Genomic DNA, 21,239 nt, shown 5'->3' with positions numbered 1-21,239 from the left:
TTTTTTGGCATCTCCATGTGGTCCTGTTCGGTATCGCAACTTGACATCTCTAAAATGTAAAAAAGCTCTTTGCTATTGCACTGTACACATACTATACAGGTGCATCTCGATAAATTAGAATGTCATGGAAAAGTTCATTTATTTCGGTTATTCAACTCAAATTGTGAAACTCGTGTATTAAATAAATTCAATGCACACAGACTGAAGTAGTTTAAGTCTTTGGTTCTTTTAATTGTGATGATTTTGGCTCACATTTCACAAAAACCCACCAATTCACTATCTCAACAAATTAGAATATGGTGACATGCCAATCAGCTAATCAACTCAAAACACCTGCAAAGGTTTCCTGAGCCTTCAAAATGGTCTCTCAGTTTGGTTCACTAGGCTACACAATCATGGGGAAGACTGCTGATCTGACAGTTGTCCAGAAGACAATCATTGACACCCTTCACAAGGAGGGTAAGTGACAAACATTCATTGCCAAAGAAGCTGGCTGTTCACAGAGTGCTGTATCCAAGCATGTTAACAGAAAGTTGAGTGGAAGGAAAAAGTATGGAAGAAAAAGATACACTGAGAGAACCAACTGAGAGAACCGCAGCCTTATGAGGATTGTCAAGCAAAATCGATTCAAGAATTTGAGTGAACTTCACAAGGAATGGACTGAGGCTGGGGTCAAGGCATCAAGAGCCACCACACACAGACGTGTCAAGGAATTTGGCTACAGTTGTCGTATTCCTCTTGTTAAGCCACTCCTGAACCACAGACAACGTCAGAGGCGTCTTACCTGGGCTAAGGAGAAGAAGAACTGGACTGTTGCCCAGTGGTCCAAAGTCCTCTTTTCAGATGAGAGCAAGTTTTGTATTTCATTTGGAAACCAAGGTCCTAGAGTCTGGAGGAAGGGTGGAGAAGCTCATAGCCCAAGTTGCTTGAAGTCCAGTGTTAAGTTTCCACAGTCTGTGATGATTTGGGGTGCAATGTCATCTGCTGGTGTTGGTCCATTGTGTTTTTTGAAAACCAACGTCACTGCACCTGTTTACCAAGACATTTTGGAGCACTTCATGCTTCCTTCTGCTGACCAGCTTTTTGAAGATGCTGATTTCATTTTTCCAGCAGGATTTGGCACCTGCCCACACTGCCAAAAGCACCAGAAGTTGGTTAAATGACCATGGTGTTGGTGTGCTTGACTGGCCAGCAAACTCACCAGACCTGAACCCCATAGAGAATCTATGGGGTATTGTCAAGAGGAAAATTAGAAACAAGAGACCAAAAAATGCAGATGAGCTGAAGGCCACTGTCAAAGAAACCTGGGCTTCCATACCACCTCAGCAGTGCCACAAACTGATCACCTCCATGCCACGCCGAATTGAGGCAGTAATTAAAGCAAAAGGATCCCCTACCAAGTATTGAGTACATGTACAGTAAATGAACATACTTTCCAGAAGGCCAACAATTCACTAAAAATGTTTTTTTTTATTGGTCTTATGAAGTATTCTAATTTGTTGAGATTGTGAATTTGTGGGTTTTTGTTAAATGTGAGCCAAAATCATCACAATTAAAAGAACCAGAGACTTAAACTACTTCAGTCTGTGTGCATATAATTTATTTAATACACAATTTGAGTTTTTAGAGTTTCACAATTTGAGTTGAATTACTGAAATAAATGAACTTTTCCATAACATTCTAATTTATTTAGATGCACTTGTATATTGAGCGAAGCTGTTCTGATATCATGTTTTTCAGTTAGAAGTTTTACATTTATTCCTACCAACAGTAGATTCAATTTGAAAAGTGTTGGACCTTCACTTGATCTTTCAGATGTCTGCATGGTGTTTGAGGTTCTAGGGCACCACTTGCTTAAATGGATTATCAAGTCCAACTATCAAGGCTTACCTCTGCCCTGTGTCAAGAGCATCATTCGACAGGTAACGCAGCACACCACTGCACAACCAGATCAGTGTTCACGTAATTACGGTTTGACTAATTAACTGCTGTCCTGGATTCAGTGGATCAATTACAGATGAATTATTATGAGTTTGCGTAACGTTTATAGTTTTATTAAAAATTTACTAGCTTACTTTTTGTCACATGTTTTTTTATGAAACCACTAGAACAGACATGTTTGTAAGTGATAATGTGCATTACTGCCAGAAGTTTTTTTTTTCCTAAGAATTTAGTACTTTTATTTTGCAAGGATGCATTTAATTGATCAAAAGTGACATCCAAAAAAAAAATTCCTGTATTCAATATTGATAAGAATTTTTTCATGTTAGAATGAGCATCATATGACACTGAAGACAACATTACTGTTTTTCCTGTATTTTTAATCAAATAAATGCAGACTTTGTGTGCATAAGGGACTTCTTTCAAAAACACAAAACAAAAAAAATATCCTGCGGGGTGTTTCTCAATTAGAATCAGAAGCAATCAGAGTCATCCGTTTCAGAGAGCTGTGAATAACCAATAATAATAATGTAATAATGTTGTGTTGCATTGTTGTAAAAGTACTGTATTGTTAATATTCAGTGTTATATTATGTACCTTTTGGTTTTGTGATTAAAATTTAATGTTGTGTTGCTCCAGGATGTTTAGAAAGGTGCTAATATATATTTTCTATAGTCGTTTGAGTCTCTGCATTTTTGAAATATCAGGTTATTCAAGGTCTGGATTACCTGCACACCAAGTGTCAAATCATCCACACAGACATTAAACCAGAGAACATTCTTATGAGCGTGGATGAGCTGTATGTCAGGCGCTTGGCTGCAGAAGCCACTGAGTGGCAGAAAGCAGGCGCTCCCCCTCCATCTGGGTCAGCAGGTACGACAGCTCTGCTCACAGTGATGACACGCACAGTGAAGCATACTTTTTACATGGCTTCAACCAGTTGCAAATGATTGTGTAAACGTTTCCCTAGAAATTTTTCACATTCTCTCATTAACAAAACTTGCTGGTTAGCTTTCTTACCCTCTAGCATACTGCTCTTAAAATTGTTTTACTTTGCAAGCTGTCATTGAGTTAAAATGACTTGTTGACCTTTATCTTCCAGTCAGCACTGCCCCAGCACCAAAACAGGTATGCTTTCCTTCTTAAGCAGATATTTTTATACATTTCATTTCAATAAATTTTTTACAGTGAAGCATACTTTTTACATGGCTTCAACCAGTTGCAAATGATTATGTGTAAACGTTTCCCTAGAAATTTTTCACATTCTCTCGTTAACAAAACTTGCTGGTTAGCTTTCTTACCCTCTAGCATACTGCTCTTAAAATTGTTTTACTTTGCAAGCTGTCATTGAGTTAAAATGACTTGTTGACCTTTATCTTCCAGTCAGCACTGCCCCAGCACCAAAACAGGTATGCTTTCCTTCTTAAGCAGATATTTTTATACATTTCATTTCAATAAATTTTTTATTATTTTAATGTCCCGAAGAAAACTATTCAATATTTTTTTTCTTTCTGTAGTTCTTTGAATATAATCTTGAGCTGCTGTTCTCAATTCCAGGAATGTTCTGGGTTATTTACAATTTAAAATATTGCCACCGTAATTGTGAAGACATTAATAATGATGCAAAGTATTTCCTTTTTAAGTAAATGTTTATCAAAGAATCCTGATAAAAACATGTCATTCCACAAAGATATAAAGCAGCACAACTGTTTTCAACATTTATACTAATAAATGTTTCTTGAGCGGCAAATTAGCATATTAGAATAATTTCTGAAGGATCCTGTGACACTGAAGGCTGAAGTAAAGGCTGCTGAAAATTCAGCTTTGCCATCACAGGACTTAATTACAATTGAACATAAAAAAAAATAAAAATAGGAAACAGTTCTTTTAAATTGTAGTAATATTTCACAATAATACTGTTTTTTTTGTTTTTTTTTTTATAAATGCAGCCTTGTTAAGAATGAGAGTCTTGTTTCATCTGACAAACATCTGACCAAAAAAAATCTAAACATTTGCATGGTAGTGTAACTTTATTTGTCAAAATAACCTGGAATTTTTCAGTTGTCATAATGCTTTTTCGCATTAACATGATCAACCATCTTGCTCTTCCTCAGGCACCAAAAATGTCAAAAAACAAGAAAAAGAAGCTAAAGAAGAAGCAGAAGCGTCAAGCGGAGCTCCTAGAGAAGTGCATTATGGACTTGGAAGAGATGGAGATTGGGCCTGAAGGCAGAGAGGAAGAGGAGGATGACCCAGAATCCCCCAAAACCCCCTCCTGTGTCCCATTAAGACAGGCATCACTGCAGGACATTGCTAATGAGGACACAATAAGTTAGTTTCTATTTGTATCAATGATTTTCTTATAGTGCTAGTGTTAATTAAAGTTGCTTAGATTTTGCTGTTATTTGCAACTTGTGATGAAGTACAAATTTGCTGCCATTAACACATCTCCATTATATTTCTGTTTCTCTGCCTCTCACGTAATAGTGCAGACTAGAGAGAGACTAACCTCAGATGCTTCACTTGAGCTCAACTGTAACGGCTGTATGCACTCCAGTCAAACACAGCCTGAGGAGGATGATCAAGGAGACCAGCGACATGGCCAACTGCTACAGGAGGACCACCATAATGCGAACACGGGCCCAGAGGACACAGCTCAAAGCATGTACGAGTACTGTAATGGGGCAGAGTCCCCTGAACTGGATCAGGCCGGCTACAGTAATGGCACCTCAGTTCGAGAGCAGCTAGAGGAAGGAGATATGCCACCCGGAGAGCAAGATCAGCAGAAGACTAGAACCAGAGCCAGGGAACAGAACAAGGATAAGCTAAAGAATGGTGAATTTTATATGGCTTTTTAATTCTTTTAGTGAGGTTTTTCAGAGATTATGTGATTCTTACATGCTGGTAACTGTTTGTATTAAAGGGGTAGTTCACATAAAAAATGAAAAGTGTCATTATTTGTTCACACTCATGTCGTTCCTAACATAGTGAGCATTTTTGATGAGACATTTTACAATGAGAGTTCATAGTAACCACATATGGCTGTTTTTGATTAGTTTTTTCCTCCTCTTTCAGATAAGTTGTCATCTGGAAGCCTATTGGTCAATCCACTGGACCCACTTAACGCAGACAATATCAAGGTCAAGATTGCAGACCTTGGCAACGCCTGCTGGGTGGTAAGATATCTTAATAACCCGATGAAATCCAAATAATTTATTTGTAAAAATGCAAATTAGAATGATTTCTGAAGGATCATGTGATGCTAAAGTAATGTAATGAGTGCTGAAAATTATGCTTAGCAATCACAGGAATAAATTACATTAAATGGTTATTTAAAATTAAATAAGCCTTGGTGGGCATGAAAACTTTAAAAACTGTTCATTTGTTTTGTTTTGTTTTTCTTTTTTAACTTTCAAACTTTTTGAAAACATTAAAACAAACTTATCGGCCCCAAACTTTTGAATGGTAGTGTACGTTTATTTGGTTGAGTGTGGGCCGATTAATGGTACATTTATTAAGAAAGATAATATAGAAGTTGATTTCATGTTTTTTTTTATTAAATACTCAATATGATTATTTATATAAATTATCTGTTCTTCAGCACAAGCACTTTACTGAAGACATTCAGACCCGACAGTACCGCTCTCTGGAGGTGTTGCTGGGATCAGGGTACAGCACACCCGCTGACATATGGAGCACAGCCTGCATGGTGAGACGCTACACATGGTCGCTCATCAGTTTGTTAATCAGCTTTACTTTTATATAAATCCACAGGCATCCTTGTGAGAACAGGTAAATCAGTTTGGTAACAGACCTGATATTGGATTGCTCTTTCTCTTTTCAGGCATTTGAATTGGCCACTGGTGATTATTTGTTTGAGCCCCACTCTGGTGAAGATTACTCCAGAGATGAAGGTAGTGCAATATTTCTTCCTTCTGCCTGAAATACAAAAATTATGAATGTTTCCTCTATTACATTTATTGAGTGATAATAATTAATCTGGATTACAAATGCATGCATGTACATGCCTACAGAGAGGTACATACCCAATAATTTCAGTTTTAATGTGACTTGTCAATTTACTACAACTGACTGACAATCATATTAATGTCTCACTACAGGCACTATGCAATAGAATTTAAATACCTGCTTAATTATTTATTGTTTGTTGTTTTCTTCTGTCTTAATATGTATTGATATTACAGTGCTTCAAGAGCTGTAATCCTGTGGTTATTTCCCTGCTAACAATCAGAGCCTGCTGTTAAAATGCATGGAGACCCTGTCTCTTCTTTAAACAGCCTCTTCATATTCACTTCCTCCACCTCCACTTTATGCCCTTTTGATCCATGTTTCTTAGTTGCTCCTTGTGTTCTATTGTTAGTTGATGTTGCAACTAAATAGACTAAGACAGAAAGATGCAGATTTTGCATGCCCTAGAAATTGATTGAGTGTGGGAACTGGGAAGAACTTGTAAACTTAAAACCTAATTTATTATCCATCCGTCAACCTTAGTTAACAGTTTCTATGGAATTCTGTCATCGGTGATCTAATTGTGTTTGCACTGGAGCGTAAATGCTGTTTAAACAGACCTTGGTAGTTATGTTAGTCATGATCAGAATTTGCATGTTTTGAGCCACTATGTGGTTGTTGCTTTAGGTGTAATACACAAAAGCACTGAGAAACTCAATACTTACCAAGTGAAATTTCAGATTATTCTATTGATTTCAAAGGCAAATAATTTCATGGTGCTCAAAGTATAAAGGCTACAGAGGTCAAGCATTTGGTTGTAAATTGTGCATTGTGATGCTTTCACTTTGTATATATGCAAGGTATTTAGCAGGATTTGGTCAGACCAGAAGTCAAACTGGAGAGACAGCTAGAAACCAGTAATGATTCATTATGCTCCTGCTTAGAACATGCTGTGTTCTTACTCTTGTGGTAGACCACATTGCACTTGAATCAGCTGATGCAATTTTCCTAAAACTGGAGTGAGCAGAATTAGATCACACTTCAACCTTCTTCCAGTTTAAGTCATGTCAAAGAGAAAGGTAGTTATTGACATTTACTATTGGCATAGAGAACCTTGCCTCTCTGTGTGTCTCATGTTTTTTTTTCTGGTCACTATTAGGCCTGGGCCATAAAACGATATCGATATTTATTGACTGTACACCTTCTTCGATAACGATATAAAAATGTTCGATATAGTGCACGTATAGGCACGTACTATGAGTGACGCAGACAGCTCACACAAACACGAACACATGCTGAATTGAGTGCTGTGCCTGCCTGTGATGAGAAGATTGTGAATACAAAAATGAATATTAGTCGAATTTAAAATAAACATTTGCATTTGAACGTTAGAAGTGCATCAGGGAGCGTCATCAGTGGAGCACGAGATGCGGTGATGATGTAAGTGACGTTGTTGTATTTTAATGTTTTGTTAGTCTAGCCCATGAGACATGCCGCTGCTGCGTTATTCATTTAAAATATTAGAGAAATATAGAAGCTCAATGTGGAGAAGATCTTGATTAGGTGAAAACCAAAACAAAGCCATTCTCAAAGATGCATATTCAGCGCATCTTTAGACGGACAAATATGACTGCTGCACTCGCGTCTCACACAAGAGATGTAGCCATGCAAAGTTAAAACACGTTTAGAAAACACGTCACGAATTTGTGGAGGTTTTATTCCCTTTCACTGTGTCTCTTATATTTTTAAATGCAATCGGCGTGATGGGCGATTTGGCTTGTATTAAGCAATGCATAAATACATGATGCTGTTTTGTTCATAATTGTTTATGCAATTTACGAAATTATATTTGATTTATATGAGTTAATTTAGACGTAATGCAGTTTTTTTTAATAGACATTTATTTCCTTGCGTTGACAATTTTATGCGCTGCATTATTTTGCTCATTGCGCCCTCCTGTGACCTCGGGAGACAAGCCAAAAGTTTCCTTAAGACCTATTTAATCTGCACATAAAACATTAGAAATTAGATATTTGTTTAATTTTTATTGTGTGTTTGACATTTATAACAAAAAATATTTGTTTGTCTCAATAAATTGGGTTAATTTAAAAATACAGCTGTTAAATTTAAACTTTTTTTTTCTATTGCTCTGTTTTTAAAAAGGTTATAAAAAATGTAAATAATTATCGATACCGAACGATATGAAACATTATATCATTGATAAATTTTTTTTAGCTATATCATCGCCCAGCCCTAGTCACTATTCTATCCTTTGCTCATTCCAGTTCTGTTTATGTACACAATTGATAAAACGATTGTCAATTTTCATTATTGTATTCCATAGAGCCGTGTATAAACATTAATATGCTGACTGGAGACACTGATGTAAGATGCCCTGTTAAGCTTGTAATCTGTCATTCTGGCCCACTGTAATTTGCCTTGAGTGTGTCCTTTTTTTTTTGGAGTGTGTCCAGGTTCTTTCTGCTTGTCTCCATTCCATGATCATGTTCTCTTACTGTCTCTGTCTTCCCGCTCTCTCTCTCTCTCTCTCTCTCTCTCTCTCTCTCTCAGACCACCTTGCTCTGATTATTGAGCTTTTGGGGAATATCCCCCATCACTATGCTCTGAGTGGGAAATTTTCACAGGAATATTTCAGCCGTAAAGGTACGCCTGTCAGTCAGGAAGAGCCCTGCCCTGAGGGAGGGGTTTGAAGGGGAAGAGAGGAGATCCAGCAGTTCCATTGACAGCACGTGTTTTGCTAAAATCTTCAGAAAATGTCCAGTTGTTTACAAGGAGGTTTTTCTTACAAGTTTGAGGCAGCCCTAATAAACAATAGATGAACTGTTGTAGCTTCAAAGCCACAGAATTGTGGCATGATTCTGCTGAATTAGCTTGAAGCTCTACAAGAGGCAGGAGAACCTCAAAAACACTTCTGCATTACACAAGTCCAATTCTTCTTAAATCTTTAATCTGAATCTCTGATGTGAAAATAGTTCACTATGTGACCGCCGTTTTTGCTGGATATGGCTGTGTCTCCTTGCCTTCCTTCTCATTTCTGTTCTCTCAGGATGGGTGAATGACTGTATTAACACTGTCTGATCAAGTTGTCCAATGTTTCGTCCTCCCCTCCGTCTCACCCTCACACCCTCGATCCTCTCTGTGTGTGATGGTAGACCACATTGCTTTGGTCATTGAACTGCTGGGAGCCATCCCACGCAAACTCATATTGACCGGAAAATATTCCAAGGAGTTTTTCTCCAAGAAAGGTAATGCGGCCATTATGAATACATTTTATACCTAGTCATCATACTTTCACTTCAGATGATTAAAGTGCATTGTAAACTTAAATGTGTTAAATATTCATTGTTAAATGTTGTTCAGAGGTTTGGGGTTGATATATATATATATATATATTTTTATGTTTTTGAAGTCTCTTGGGTTCACCACATAAAATCAACATTTATTTGATTAAAAAGAGTAAAAGCTATAATATTGTAAAATAGTATTGTAATTGAATATTTTTTTATTTTCATTGTTTCAAAATGAAATTTATTCATGTGATGGCAAAGGTGCTTAAGTAACTTTTATTATAAATGTTGAAAATAGTATTTTTGGTTAAAAAGAACGACACTTATTTGAAATGGAAATCTTTTGGAACAATGTAAAAGTCTCTTTTGATCAATTTTATGCTAGTTTGCTGAATAAAAGTAAAAGAACAAAAGTAAAAAAAAAATACTGACCCCAAACTTTGTAGCGGTAGTGTATCTTTTAATAATTTCGAAAGCAAAGCCTCATGGATGGATGTTTTATATATATTTGGATTTACTTACATTTTACAGTTCAGAATTTTGAATTTAATGCACATTTCTGTCCACAATTTACCAGTGTACATTATCCCAAAAAAGTTTGCCATTAACTTAATGTATTAACTTTTTTTATTTTTTATTTCTTTGAATATATTTTCACTCTAAAATGCATCACATTATCAATTTAAAATTAAGTTTAATGTTGATTTTATGTGGTTTTGTGGGGCAACATGTTAATGCCAGAATGTAGGGATGCTCCGATTGATCTGCCGGAGATCGGTATCGGCCGATAATCACATTTTATGACTTGATCGGTACTCACTAAACTTGGCCGATCTCACGAAACGATCGCAATTTGATGATGTCAACGTGTGAGGACGTACATGATGCGTGGGGACGTAAATGATTTGGCGCCGCAGTCATGTCATCGCCAGTGTGGAATCAGGGCTTGAATCTCGGGGAGGGATTCTACTGATTCCCGCAGTTTCCGCACTTAACTAAATAAACCTGCTGCTGTCTGTCATTAATGTTTATTCATACATTGAACACCAACCAGTGTTATTTTTAAAGTTAAATAGATTATTCAGTTTCTGTGGTATTTCTGTACCTGATCGATATCGGCCGATCACATAAGAAATCGCATCTTATCTCATCTGCAAAAATCCTAATCGGAGCAACCCTACCAGAATGTTGCAAGGAAAAAAAAAACAGTACTAGAGTACTGCATGGAATGAGAAGCCTGGTCTCTTAAGTGTGTGTCTTCTGTAGGTGACCTGAAGCACATCACTAAACTGAAGCCGTGGGGTTTGCTGGATGTTCTGATGGATAAATACGAGTGGCCTCGGGAGGAGGCCGAGATCTTCACTGATTTCCTGCTTCCAATGCTGGAGCTCCTGCCAGAGAAAAGAGTCACTGCTGCCGACTGTCTGCGACACCCTTGGCTTGCCCTTTAGTGTCCTCTTGCTGTCACTGCACATACTTCAGGCCCTGAGCTCAAGAGACTGCAACAGATCACTTTCCAGTTTATAGAGTATATCGGCATAGTTATTTTTCTTCTGTTAACCTGAGTGATATCATTTGCTTGGCTCATCAGAGGAATATTAAACCTGTCTGTTTTTGTTCTAGCTGGTATCTCCTTTTTTTTGTGAGGGTTACTCCCACCTTAATCCCACTGCCGTCCCTCTTATTTTGGCAAAGGATGAAATGTAGACCTAGAAGACGCCTGTTTAGGTATCTGGGGTATTTTCTGAAGTCATACAAAATTACGATGGGGATCTGTTTTTTTTGCAGTACTAATATGAGATGCAGTCCAGTCCTCCTGAGTACCGACCACTCAGGCTGCAGTGCGATGCACAAGAGATAATTTTGTTACTTGTAGTTTTCTGAGTGGGAAAGGAATGGTGGTTTATGAAAAGTGAATTGTTTGGGTTACCTTTATGACTGTAGAGTATAAGTTAAGATCGTTTTTGTTCTGCGTCAAGATTCGCCACTCCTCTGTGATTCTATCTCAACTGTGTTTATTAATTCAGTAGGTTTTGATCTTGTCTGCCTCCGATTAGATTTTAAAGAACTGAAGTCTTCTCACTCATGGTCAGTACATTTAGTGTACATGATGCTTCCACATAAAGTGAGTAACTGTCAAGGCCCACCAAAAGTGATATTTGGGGGGGGGAAAAAGAAGAAAAAAAATACATTTATTGTCCGAGTGTGTGTTGTATGTATGATTTATGTGTGTGCGCATGTGCATGCATGTGTGTCTGTATATATGTGTACCAAAGAGTTTGCCTTGATCTGTATATTACAGCCATGTACAGTTTTTAAAAGAAATCCTACTATTGCATCTAAGCTAAAATTATTTAGCTGGATAGAAGTGTTTTAATAAAGCATTTGGAAGATGGGTGAACCGGTTTGTCTGATTTGCTTTAAAAAAAAAAAACACTAGAAATGTTATAAATTGGAGATGAAAAAGCAGGGTACCTTTCATTGTAATGCACACTGATCTTTTGGACAGATAAAAGTAAAGATTAAATAATTGTTGTATTGCTAAGTATGTGCAAAATAATAGAAAAAAGTCCAGAAAAACAAATGATTGTTTCGATATCATTTTAGTACATTAAAACAGGGGTTGTCAATCTGGGATGCTAATTTTTTTATAATTTCTTTTACAATGAATGTCCAGTTCCATATCCACTGCAGTTCAGATGTTTTGGCTTCAGGCTTTATCTATAAACAAAAGGAAACAACAACATCAGTAAAATTGTGCATTTAAAAATTCTACAAGTTACTGCAACCTAAATATAGTCATGAATAATTATTAAGTAGGATAGAAACTTGACATTATTATTAATCATATGATGCACTAATAATCAAATAATCGGCACATTCTGACCCTGGGTTTTCAAAGTGGGAATCTATCCAGCTCATAGCCAGTGTAACTTAATGTTCAGCTCTGAATTATGAGTCGTGAATACATTTGAATTAATCTCCAAATCATTCCAGTACTTTTCTTACCGTTACCCTCCACCTCGAAGTCATCTGGCAGCAGTTTGTCTTGCCGGTTGCCCAGAGTGAAAGCAAGCAGTGCCAGTAACCCTGAGTCCAGGATGCTGATAATGCCTAGAATATAAGCCCAGCGAACGGTGCAGTTCCCGAGCGTGTACTTGTCTGTCCTCTCACCACACATCCGCTTCACCTCCGGAGCATCCCAGCCGTCCGGATAAATCATACAACCCATCACCATCAACACAGCTACAACATCAAGTGCAAAGGTTACGTTTTTCTATAACCTCTCCCTTTAAATGCCTAGAATATGCATTTATTTAGGGTAGAGGCAATATTGAATTTTTCACGAATGAAAACGGGGTTGTGAGTGATAGATGCAGTTGATATGAATGCTTTTAAATGTTGACAGACAGCAGCAGGTTTACTACAGTAGGATGCTGTCACGGAATGCTCAGATACTGACTAGCATTCGATTACTTTTCAAACGGTTTATTTTCACTAAAGACACAACTGACTGTGTTTAGTGAAAACTCACCCAATCGGACATTTTGACTTGAAAAGGAAAAGTAGCCTGTGTCCGTGATTCAGTCTGTCTCGAATCGCGCACATGGAAAGCGCTTGGGAAACAGTAATCTAATTATTTACCTTATTCTAAATAAGCCAATATTATGATTATGGTGTTTACATGAGTTGCTTTTAGAATATTCCTTTCATGTTCCCGTTTCACATGTTATAGTACATCGTTCGATTAATGGCACACATCATTACGTCAAATATAGAAAAAGTTCTTTCAAAGTACTGCCCACTCCAGTCCAGTAGCTGGCGGTAAATGCACCTTTCAGTTGGTTTGCCAACCGCCAATAATATTAAAAGAAGAAGTGACGCCATCCGACGCCCCCTCCAGAATTTCACGTATAAACATATAGTTCCTCTTCGTGATGATGCCATGTACAGTTTTGGGTGTTTAATTTTCAATTTTATGAAAGCTTCAAGTGCAGTTAATTATTTGTACGTGCATACAGACGATGGCAGTGTTGAAGCTCTTTTGTTTGCCGTCAAACGGTTGAGCACTGCCGTGTGTGTATCCTGTCGCAAAATGCGGCGAAAAGTCCTACACAACGGTAATAATGTGATTAAGGTGTGTACATGTCTATACTGCACTTCAATAATGCGACTAAAATAGGAATACTCCACATTTTAATTCGAGGTCTGTTTACTTCGATTATGACTTTAGCCGGATTAAGGTAATCAAAAATCAGGTTTACATGGTAGATTCTTAATCAGAGTATTGTCTTAATCGTATTAAAATCGGAGTATTGTTGTCCATGTAAAGTACTCACTACTGTCTCTTCCGCGGCTCTGCGAATTTAACTCATTTTTTAGTATCGAGCAAGAACGGCAGGAGACTGTAGGCTAATCACTTGATTTGACTGATTTGGATGTTATGTAGAAAGGGTGACAGCGCACAGAATTAAAGGAAATGAACATTAATTTTGTTCATAACCGCTGGCCAAAATCAACAACTTAACTAAAAATAAATAATCTTTGAGAGCAAGGGGGCCCACTGGTGTATCGGGGGCCCTATGCAACATGCTTTCTTTGCAAATAGGGAGGATCGGATCTGGTTTATTCACCTCATGCCATTCCAAAGCTGTCTTACTTTCTTTCCGCAGAACACAAAATAATATTAAAATTGTAGTTTTGTCATTATGTGGATAAAATTGTAAGTTAAGGGGGGGGGGGGCGTGCAACTGTCCCTCACAGCCTCGTGATCAAATAAATATATACATACATACATACATAAATGTCTAACCTTATTCATGTGTCTACCCTTAATAAATATATTAATAAAAATATTTCAAATGTAGTTCATTTTGTAATTTCATCTTTTTAAACCGCTTTAATTAATTTATGCTTATTAGCAAGGCTAACTAGTAAACAGTTTGCCCACCTGAAGATGTTTGCATCCATGCGCATATCTTGTACACACTTGCAGAGTTGCAGAAGAAGAAAAGACCCAAGCACACAATGGTGCCCACGATAAGGAGCATTGAGGTGCCTACAAAAAACATAGCAGTCCTGAAAGCCCCGGAGGGGATCGAACCAAAATCAAACACGCTTCCTTTGCAGACCAATTCGGAGGTAATAGGGTTGCCAATACAATAGTGAAAAAGCCCAAAGTATCCTGCCTGCGGGGTGTTAACACTATCACCAATCCAGTAGGGCTGAATGAAGACCACCACGGTAATGATGGCGAAGCATATGGTGAAAACGGCCCACAAGACACCGATGGCCCTGGCATTTCTCACATAATTGGTATGGTAGATTTTGGCAGCCTCTTGGGCTGGAAGCATATTCTCATTCGCCATTATTAAATTTGCATATATCCAGCGAGGTTAGAAATCTGTTGATATTTTTCAAGAAAAAAAAACAGACCAAATGAAAAGCTAGTTCAGAATCCAATGCTACAGACAGCTCTTATATTATAGCCATTTAGTTCAAAGAAAATGATTAAATCTGCTTTTTTCAAAGAAGTCCAAAGGCTAAGGAGATCGTCACCAGTAGAATAGTGTCTGAAACAACACTGTTGCCAACAAAGGTGTCAGTTTTTAAATTATTAATGGTAAATTAAGATGAGGAATAAGGTGGCAACAATAACCTGTTGTCTTAGACGCTGTAATCAGATATGTTTGTTACTTCACAGTAAAAGAACAGCTATTGTGTTGTAGGAACAACACAAACTCTTTATCGTTTTTAAAAAGCTGTAGTCAACACATTTACCAAATCTATGTAACACGGCAGATTTTTTTTTTTAATGCAGGAACAGTTTGTTCAGTGTCTGTGTGAGTAGGACCTTTGACATCTACTATAAACATAAGGTTAAGGGCGTTTTTGTGGATATCTCTGTGCTTAGTGGCCCTTGCTGTCGCTTGAAATCCTAAAAAAAAATAGATCTTTTATTTATTATTTATTTATTTGTTTACTTTTTTGAAGTTATAGTTTTTAAATTCTAATAGTATTTAAAATATAAAAATAAGAATGTCCACCAGGACAAGAGGAAAGAAAGAATAAAAGAGAGATAATTGCTAATGAGGTATCACAAGTGATATAAATAAACAATAAATACATCTCTGTCAGGAATTTATTGCTCAGAAGGGAATTTATCAGACAAGACAGTCAACAACAAAGACTACACTCTGATGTTTGTGTTCCTCTTGGGTGTGATGTGAAGCCTTTGCTTTGTAGGTCAAGAATTACAAAGATATCAAAGGCATTGCGAGCCTGATATGTAAAGAGAGCCCTTGAGCATCACACAATTCTGCAACAGCAATGCAACATCTGTTCAACTGCGATAGATTTGATAGTGCACAAAAAGATCTTAAGATACATTTACAGCTATAAACGTTTTGAAGAACTTGTTATCCTGTAAGGATAATTTCCTCAATTATGCAACAAAACCTTTCACAATGCACAAGCTACATTTAACAGCATAATTTCTTGACAAATTGTGAACTATTACAGACCTCTGTAAAGTATAAATTGCAAAGCGTGTCTGTTAATGCTCAGTGATGAGATTTTTCAATGATCCTTTCTGCATTTCATGTTTGTATGAAAAAGACAACTGGCCTGGCTAAAACAAGCCACATGCCATTTCTGCCTTGGGTGTCCACCAGAATGTGACACATCTTTGATTATTGACAGGCTTCTGTTGCCTTTCTGCTACTGTGAGACATCAGACTATACTGTAGTGGAGAGAAGGAACATGTGCTGGATCATCTCAAAGCACAAAGAAATGCAGAAAAAGGTGGGTTATGATGATAAACTTGAATGCAAGTACATGTAGAGCTGTGCATAAGACACACAAAAGGTTTCACTTTTTAGATTTACAAAATGTAATGTTAACCACAAACAAATCTAATTCTACATTCTACAAACCAGTAGTAAATGTGAATTGTCCTCTGTAGGTTAGTCTCTGACTAGCAATACCATGGCCTATAGCAAATCAAATACAGGTTTGGGGTTGTGACTTATCTAATGGATGCTTGGTAAAAAAATAAAATAAAATAAAAAGAGCCTTTTAATTTGTCTCACCACAAATGTCTCTGGTTCAATAGGAAATATACCTGCACATGTAAGAAAATGGCACAGGTCAAGCCATTATACTGGGGTTTTAAAGGAAACCTTTGTCAACGCTGAACACACGTACAGTATGCGCATGTAGGCTGTTTTTGCATTATTTATTAAGTGCTGTTATTTAGTATGCAGTGAGGAGCTTCACCACCAGATGGCTGCCTCCCATCAGAACTCCTACTGTAGTATGCCCTATAAATACAATTACACAGCAGCAGTAAATATGCCAGATGAGTTTTCCCTACACGCACAGCATCGTCAAACCACACCAGCAGAGAATTCAATGAGGTTGTCTGTACACAGCAGGCGTGGAAGAAATCAGCTTCCACTAGGACACTTCCATTGTCCTGGAATATAGCATGTGATGTCTGTGCTTCACAGGCCTGAACTACATTTACATTTACATTTAGTCATTTAGATTAAGCTTTTATCCAAAGCCACTTACAAATGAGGACAATGGAAGCAATCAAAATCAACAAAAGAGCAATGATATACAAGTGCTATAACAAGTATCAGTTAGCTAAAACTTGAACTATAAATTGCATACAAAAAATTATCCGCGGCATGTGCATTTGCAGTTTTATCAAAATAGTCCATTGATTTATGTCGTTTATTGGCCAAACATGACGTGTGAAGTAATGGATGGAATATGTGTGCTGTAAAGGTAGGCTATTTGATAAATATGATCCCTGGGCTTTGTCTTTTTGCATTTGCAGCATGATTGAGCTTGTTTACTTTGTAGCCGCTCCTCTGCGCTCTTCAGTTTGTCTTCAAACACACACACACACACACACACACACACACACACACACACACACACACACTGTAAAGGGAGGCTATTTGATAAATATGATCCCTGGGCTTTGTCTTTTTGCATATGCAGCATGATTGAGCTTGTTTACTTTGTAGCCGCTCCTCTGCGCTCTTCAGTTTGTCTTCAAACACACACACACACACACACACACAGAATATGGAATATTTGATTAGCGTTTGTGAATGCTGTATAAAGAATGAGGTAACGTCCAACATATCTGCCATCTGCGGTGGTGTTGAAATTTACTTAATGTTTGGTGGACGTGATGTTGAACGTAAATAAAGCGCGTCTTATAAAAACGCCTCGATTTTGACAGATTATCCGATAATTGAAGTATAGTTAAGATCTGATCTCTTTTCATTACATTTATGGTTTAATGGTAGTTTACATTTGTAGTTTACATTTACTACAACAAAAAGTTGTAGACTACTAGGACTAAATCTACATTTTAATCCGTATAACCAAATATTAAAAAGCCCTGGTTCTCCTTCTTTGGGTTTCAGCTGGAATTGATGTGAATAAAAGCAACAAGAAAACTCATTCGTTTTAATTATGTTTTTATTCATAGAGAACATTTGCAACATTTATGTTATTTACCAAACTTCACTAACATTTTACTCAAAATTCACAACATGCTTTAACAAAATGATCTCATCTAATGATTACTAAATGTAGCAGACCATAGCATTTCCAAGTTCATTCCTCCACAAAATAATGCCTTTTGTGGGAATGGAATAGTACTGTATATACTGCACAGTTTGAAATGTAGACTACTTAGCAGTATGCTACATTCTTGTGAACCTATTTTGTTGCATGTTTAACCCGGCAAGTGCCATCTAGTTGTCATCTCAGAAAAGTGTGTCTCAGAAAATAATGGTTTTAACCCATAGCCTGTTTGCCCATTGATCAGCAAACTGCCACCACAGAAGGCATGTGAATCTGTAGCAAAAGCACTACTGAGGGCTGTTAATCTTATGTTGGAGTAGGCTATAAAGCAACCTAACACAGTAACAGCACAAATGCAAAAAAAACAAACAAAAATGGACTATTATTGATTTTAAGACCAGCTTTAATCTTCATTGCAACCGTTGTTTCAGTTTTCATTTGATTGGTTTTTGACTGAGTGTAATAATACTATATGTGACCCTGGACCACAAAACAAGTCATAAAGGTCAATTTTTCAAAATTGAAATTTATACATCATCTGAAAGCTGAATAAATAAGATTTTTATTGATGTATGGTTTGTTAGGATAGGACAATATTTGGCCGAAATACAACTATTTGAATATCTGAAATCTGAGGGTGAAAAAAAAATCAAAATATTGAGAAAATCACCTTTAAAGTTGTCCAAATGAAATTCTTAGTAATGCATATTACTAATCAAAAATTAAGTTTTAATATATTTACAGCAGGAAATTTACAAAATATATTCATGAACATGATCTTTACATAATATCCTAATGATTTTTGGCATAAAAGAAAAATCAATAATTTTGACCCATTCAATGTATTTTTGGCTATTGCTACAAATATACCCCAGCGACTTAAGACTGGTTTTGTGGTCCAGGGTCACATATGTCATATTTGACACATGTTAAACATAATTAGTTTTCAGCAGTAAATTTGAGATTGTCCATTCCTTACTTCACATAAAACTGACCAGTCTACATCTGTACGTTAAGAAATGTGCACTTATGGTGTATCTTTAGTTTCCTTACTTTAATGTGATTGTAAAGCCCACTGTCATTTACAAACCTTTTTATTAGACCGGCTTGAGCACTTTCTGTCTGTTCCGTTAACAGTGAAGTCTGGAGATGTTCAGTCTCCCCAGTGAATATACTGTGTCCCCAAAAAATTGTTTGGACACTTAAGACACACATAAAAATTTATGAATGTCATTGCGCTAGTTGCAAAATATCAAACCAAATGGCATCTGCTAACAAATGATGACTGACCTTTCTCAGAAGTACCTTCGCTTTTCTTAGCCATTTTGGTTATTTTTAGATCATTGCTGCATCTGAAATCACATACTCTCTAAGGTGGTACTTTGTTTGAATAAGTCATTACATTGCAACCGTTAAAAAAGAACATTCTACATAGTATGAAAGTGTTGTAGTATAATATAATCTGGACGTATTATACTTTTTGAAGAATTTACTGTATGAACAGCATCTCTATTGTTGATGTAAAAAATGTTTTGCTTGAAGTGTGTGTTTGTGCTATATTTATTTGGAAATATGGTTTCATATTTTGTTATATAACACATTGCCATTGCCATTCATAAATGCCTAAATGCTACTTGAAAGTAAAATACTTTTTTGGGGGGCCCACTGTATTTATGTGCCTCCTCCTCAGAATTTTCCAAAAAGAAAGACACAACCAACAACAGGTCATCTTGCTCTAGATCAAATCAAAGGCCTCAACTGTGATTTTTTTCAAAGGAATTTATTCCTCACTTAGACCAATGGTCTGTTGCCTCTCATCATCTGTTCTGACCTCTGACCTTTGTGTGATTGCAGCATTGTTTCCTGAAAGCCGTGCCCAGCGCTGAACGGTTTTCTCTCACCTTGCAGGAGGTGAGCGAACTTGCACGCCTCTCTTCATCAAACCCACACCAGGAAAATCAGAGATCTTTGCTCTGCTGGATTTCAAGATGATAAAGTTGTTTGGAGGGATCAAGGGGTCAACGTTTGGCTGGTTAGCATGACTTTGTTATCCCATTCTGGTAGATGCCCATGCCCATTTTCTGACCCAGTTTTTTTTGCAAATAACAAGTACATCATTCATATTTAATTATAGTACTGTAGATATTTCACTAGTTATATTTTCAGGGGGTATTAAAATGGGATAAGGTCATAAAAAGTCTTAGTTGCCCAAAATCTTAAATTAGAGCAAGTAAATTAAATTTGTGTTATGGCATTAAGTCATGGCATTAAATGTTGCATGCATTGCAAAAAAAAAAGTGTTTGTTTGTTTTTAAATAAAAATATCTAAACATCCTTAAATTGTTTAACGTTTGCATCTCATGTAAATGTAGCTTAAAAACTGACTAAAATACAGTTTATCTGTAACAATTATCTGTTAGTTAGGTATGCTGTAAAAACTTGTTTTTCCTTTGATTTAAGTTGCTTTTTGTGAGTCAATTGGCAGAAATTTGTTCTTGTTTTAAGCATGAAGTCACTTCATTTCAAGCATAAACTCATTTAACTATAATCAATTCCACAGAAAACAAGACATCTTATTATGTCTTTTTTTCATCTCAAGTAAATCTCCCCCCAAAATGACTGGAGATTGGTTGGAAGTTGTATTTTACTTTGAAGTGTTGCCAATGCAACTCATTGTCTAGACCAGGGGTAGGCAAGTTCAGTCCTAGAGAGCCGCAGTCCTGAAGAGTTCAGCTCCAACCCTAATCAAACACACCTGAACAAGCTAATCAATGTCTTCAGGATTATTAAGGCTATAGGCAGGTGAGTTTTGTTTTCAGGGTTGGAGCTGAACACTGCAGGACTGCGTCTCTCTAGGACCGAACTTGCCTACCCCTGGTCTAGACAATGAATCCCTGCTCCCTAGACATTTACATTAGAGAACATATTGACATAGTGTTCCTTTAAATGTATCCCCTTTTTTTACTTGGTAATAAAATGTCTTAAAGTCTTACATTTACCTTCAAATCTGCAGAAAATAAATTATTATATTATATTATATTTATTTAATGTTTGGAGGGGAGGCTGAGGCTATGTCCAGAGTAATTAGTCACAAATATGAGAAAGTAAATAAGAACACATCAGTGATAATTTCATTCTTTTGTTTGCCTCCATTTCTTTATTTCTGGCTTAATAGAGATAATGGGAGAAGTTAATAGGAAATGATTTGCTGCTCTTCGGCTATCCATTAGTGTCGATTTCTTTCGTGGCACGTGTAACTCTTTTGAGTGTGCTAATGGCTTTGTTTGAGTTTGGGCTTGGTGCCCGGACTTCCCTTACCTCTACAGAAGGTCTTTGGGAAACAGCAGCCCATCTTGTTTATGGACAGCTGCTGGTTTGGAGAATAGAGCAATTTAGCATAATTGCTGATG

At 36.9% G+C, this 21,239-nt stretch overlaps 2 protein-coding genes across 5 annotated transcripts in view; one reads left to right on the top strand and one right to left on the bottom strand.

Annotated features, from left to right (window-relative positions):
- LOC107591832 (SRSF protein kinase 1-like) overlaps positions 1-11,386 on the top strand; it is a 25,532-nt gene extending 14,146 nt beyond the window's left edge. For 2 of the 4 annotated variants that reach the window (XM_016281100.1, XM_016281101.1), the window contains exons 7-17: positions 1,816-1,922; positions 2,649-2,814; positions 3,044-3,069; positions 4,056-4,272; positions 4,429-4,776; positions 5,017-5,117; positions 5,543-5,650; positions 5,786-5,855; positions 8,482-8,574; positions 9,084-9,176; positions 10,485-11,386. In XM_016281100.1, the coding sequence (XP_016136586.1) occupies positions 1,816-1,922; positions 2,649-2,814; positions 3,044-3,069; positions 4,056-4,272; positions 4,429-4,776; positions 5,017-5,117; positions 5,543-5,650; positions 5,786-5,855; positions 8,482-8,574; positions 9,084-9,176; positions 10,485-10,669 (1,514 nt within the window). In that variant the 3' untranslated portion in view covers positions 10,670-11,386. The other 2 variants (XM_016281102.1, XM_016281103.1) reach the window with 2 other exon arrangements.
- A 460-nt stretch (positions 11,387-11,846) lies between these two features.
- On the bottom strand, positions 11,847-14,587 carry LOC107591869 (tetraspan membrane protein of hair cell stereocilia homolog). The gene is made up of 3 exons (XM_016281144.1): positions 14,170-14,587; positions 12,228-12,464; positions 11,847-11,939 (listed from the first exon to the last, which is right to left on the bottom strand). The coding sequence occupies exons 1-3, from the start codon at positions 14,585-14,587 to the stop codon at positions 11,929-11,931; spliced, it is 666 nt and encodes a 221-aa protein (XP_016136630.1). The 3' UTR covers positions 11,847-11,928.
- Between the last annotated feature and the right edge of the window lie 6,652 nt (positions 14,588-21,239).

This window comes from Sinocyclocheilus grahami, unplaced genomic scaffold (genome assembly GCF_001515645.1).
Source record: "Sinocyclocheilus grahami isolate Dianchi unplaced genomic scaffold, SAMN03320097.WGS_v1.1 scaffold146.1, whole genome shotgun sequence".
NCBI classification, from domain to species: Eukaryota; Metazoa; Chordata; class Actinopteri; order Cypriniformes; family Cyprinidae; genus Sinocyclocheilus; species Sinocyclocheilus grahami.
This window is presented reverse-complemented; position numbering and strand designations above follow the sequence as displayed.

What these genes read in the sequence shown, in the direction of transcription:
- LOC107591869 (XM_016281144.1), bottom strand. Translation starts at nt 14,587, where the DNA reads ATGGCGAATGAGAATATGCTTCCAGCCCAAGAGGCTGCCAAAATCTAC. An exon ending in ATGGATGCAAACATCTTCAG is followed by an intron (nt 12,465 to 14,169) that starts GTGGGCAAACTG and finishes TTGATGTTGTAG; the next exon opens with CTGTGTTGATGGTGATGGGT.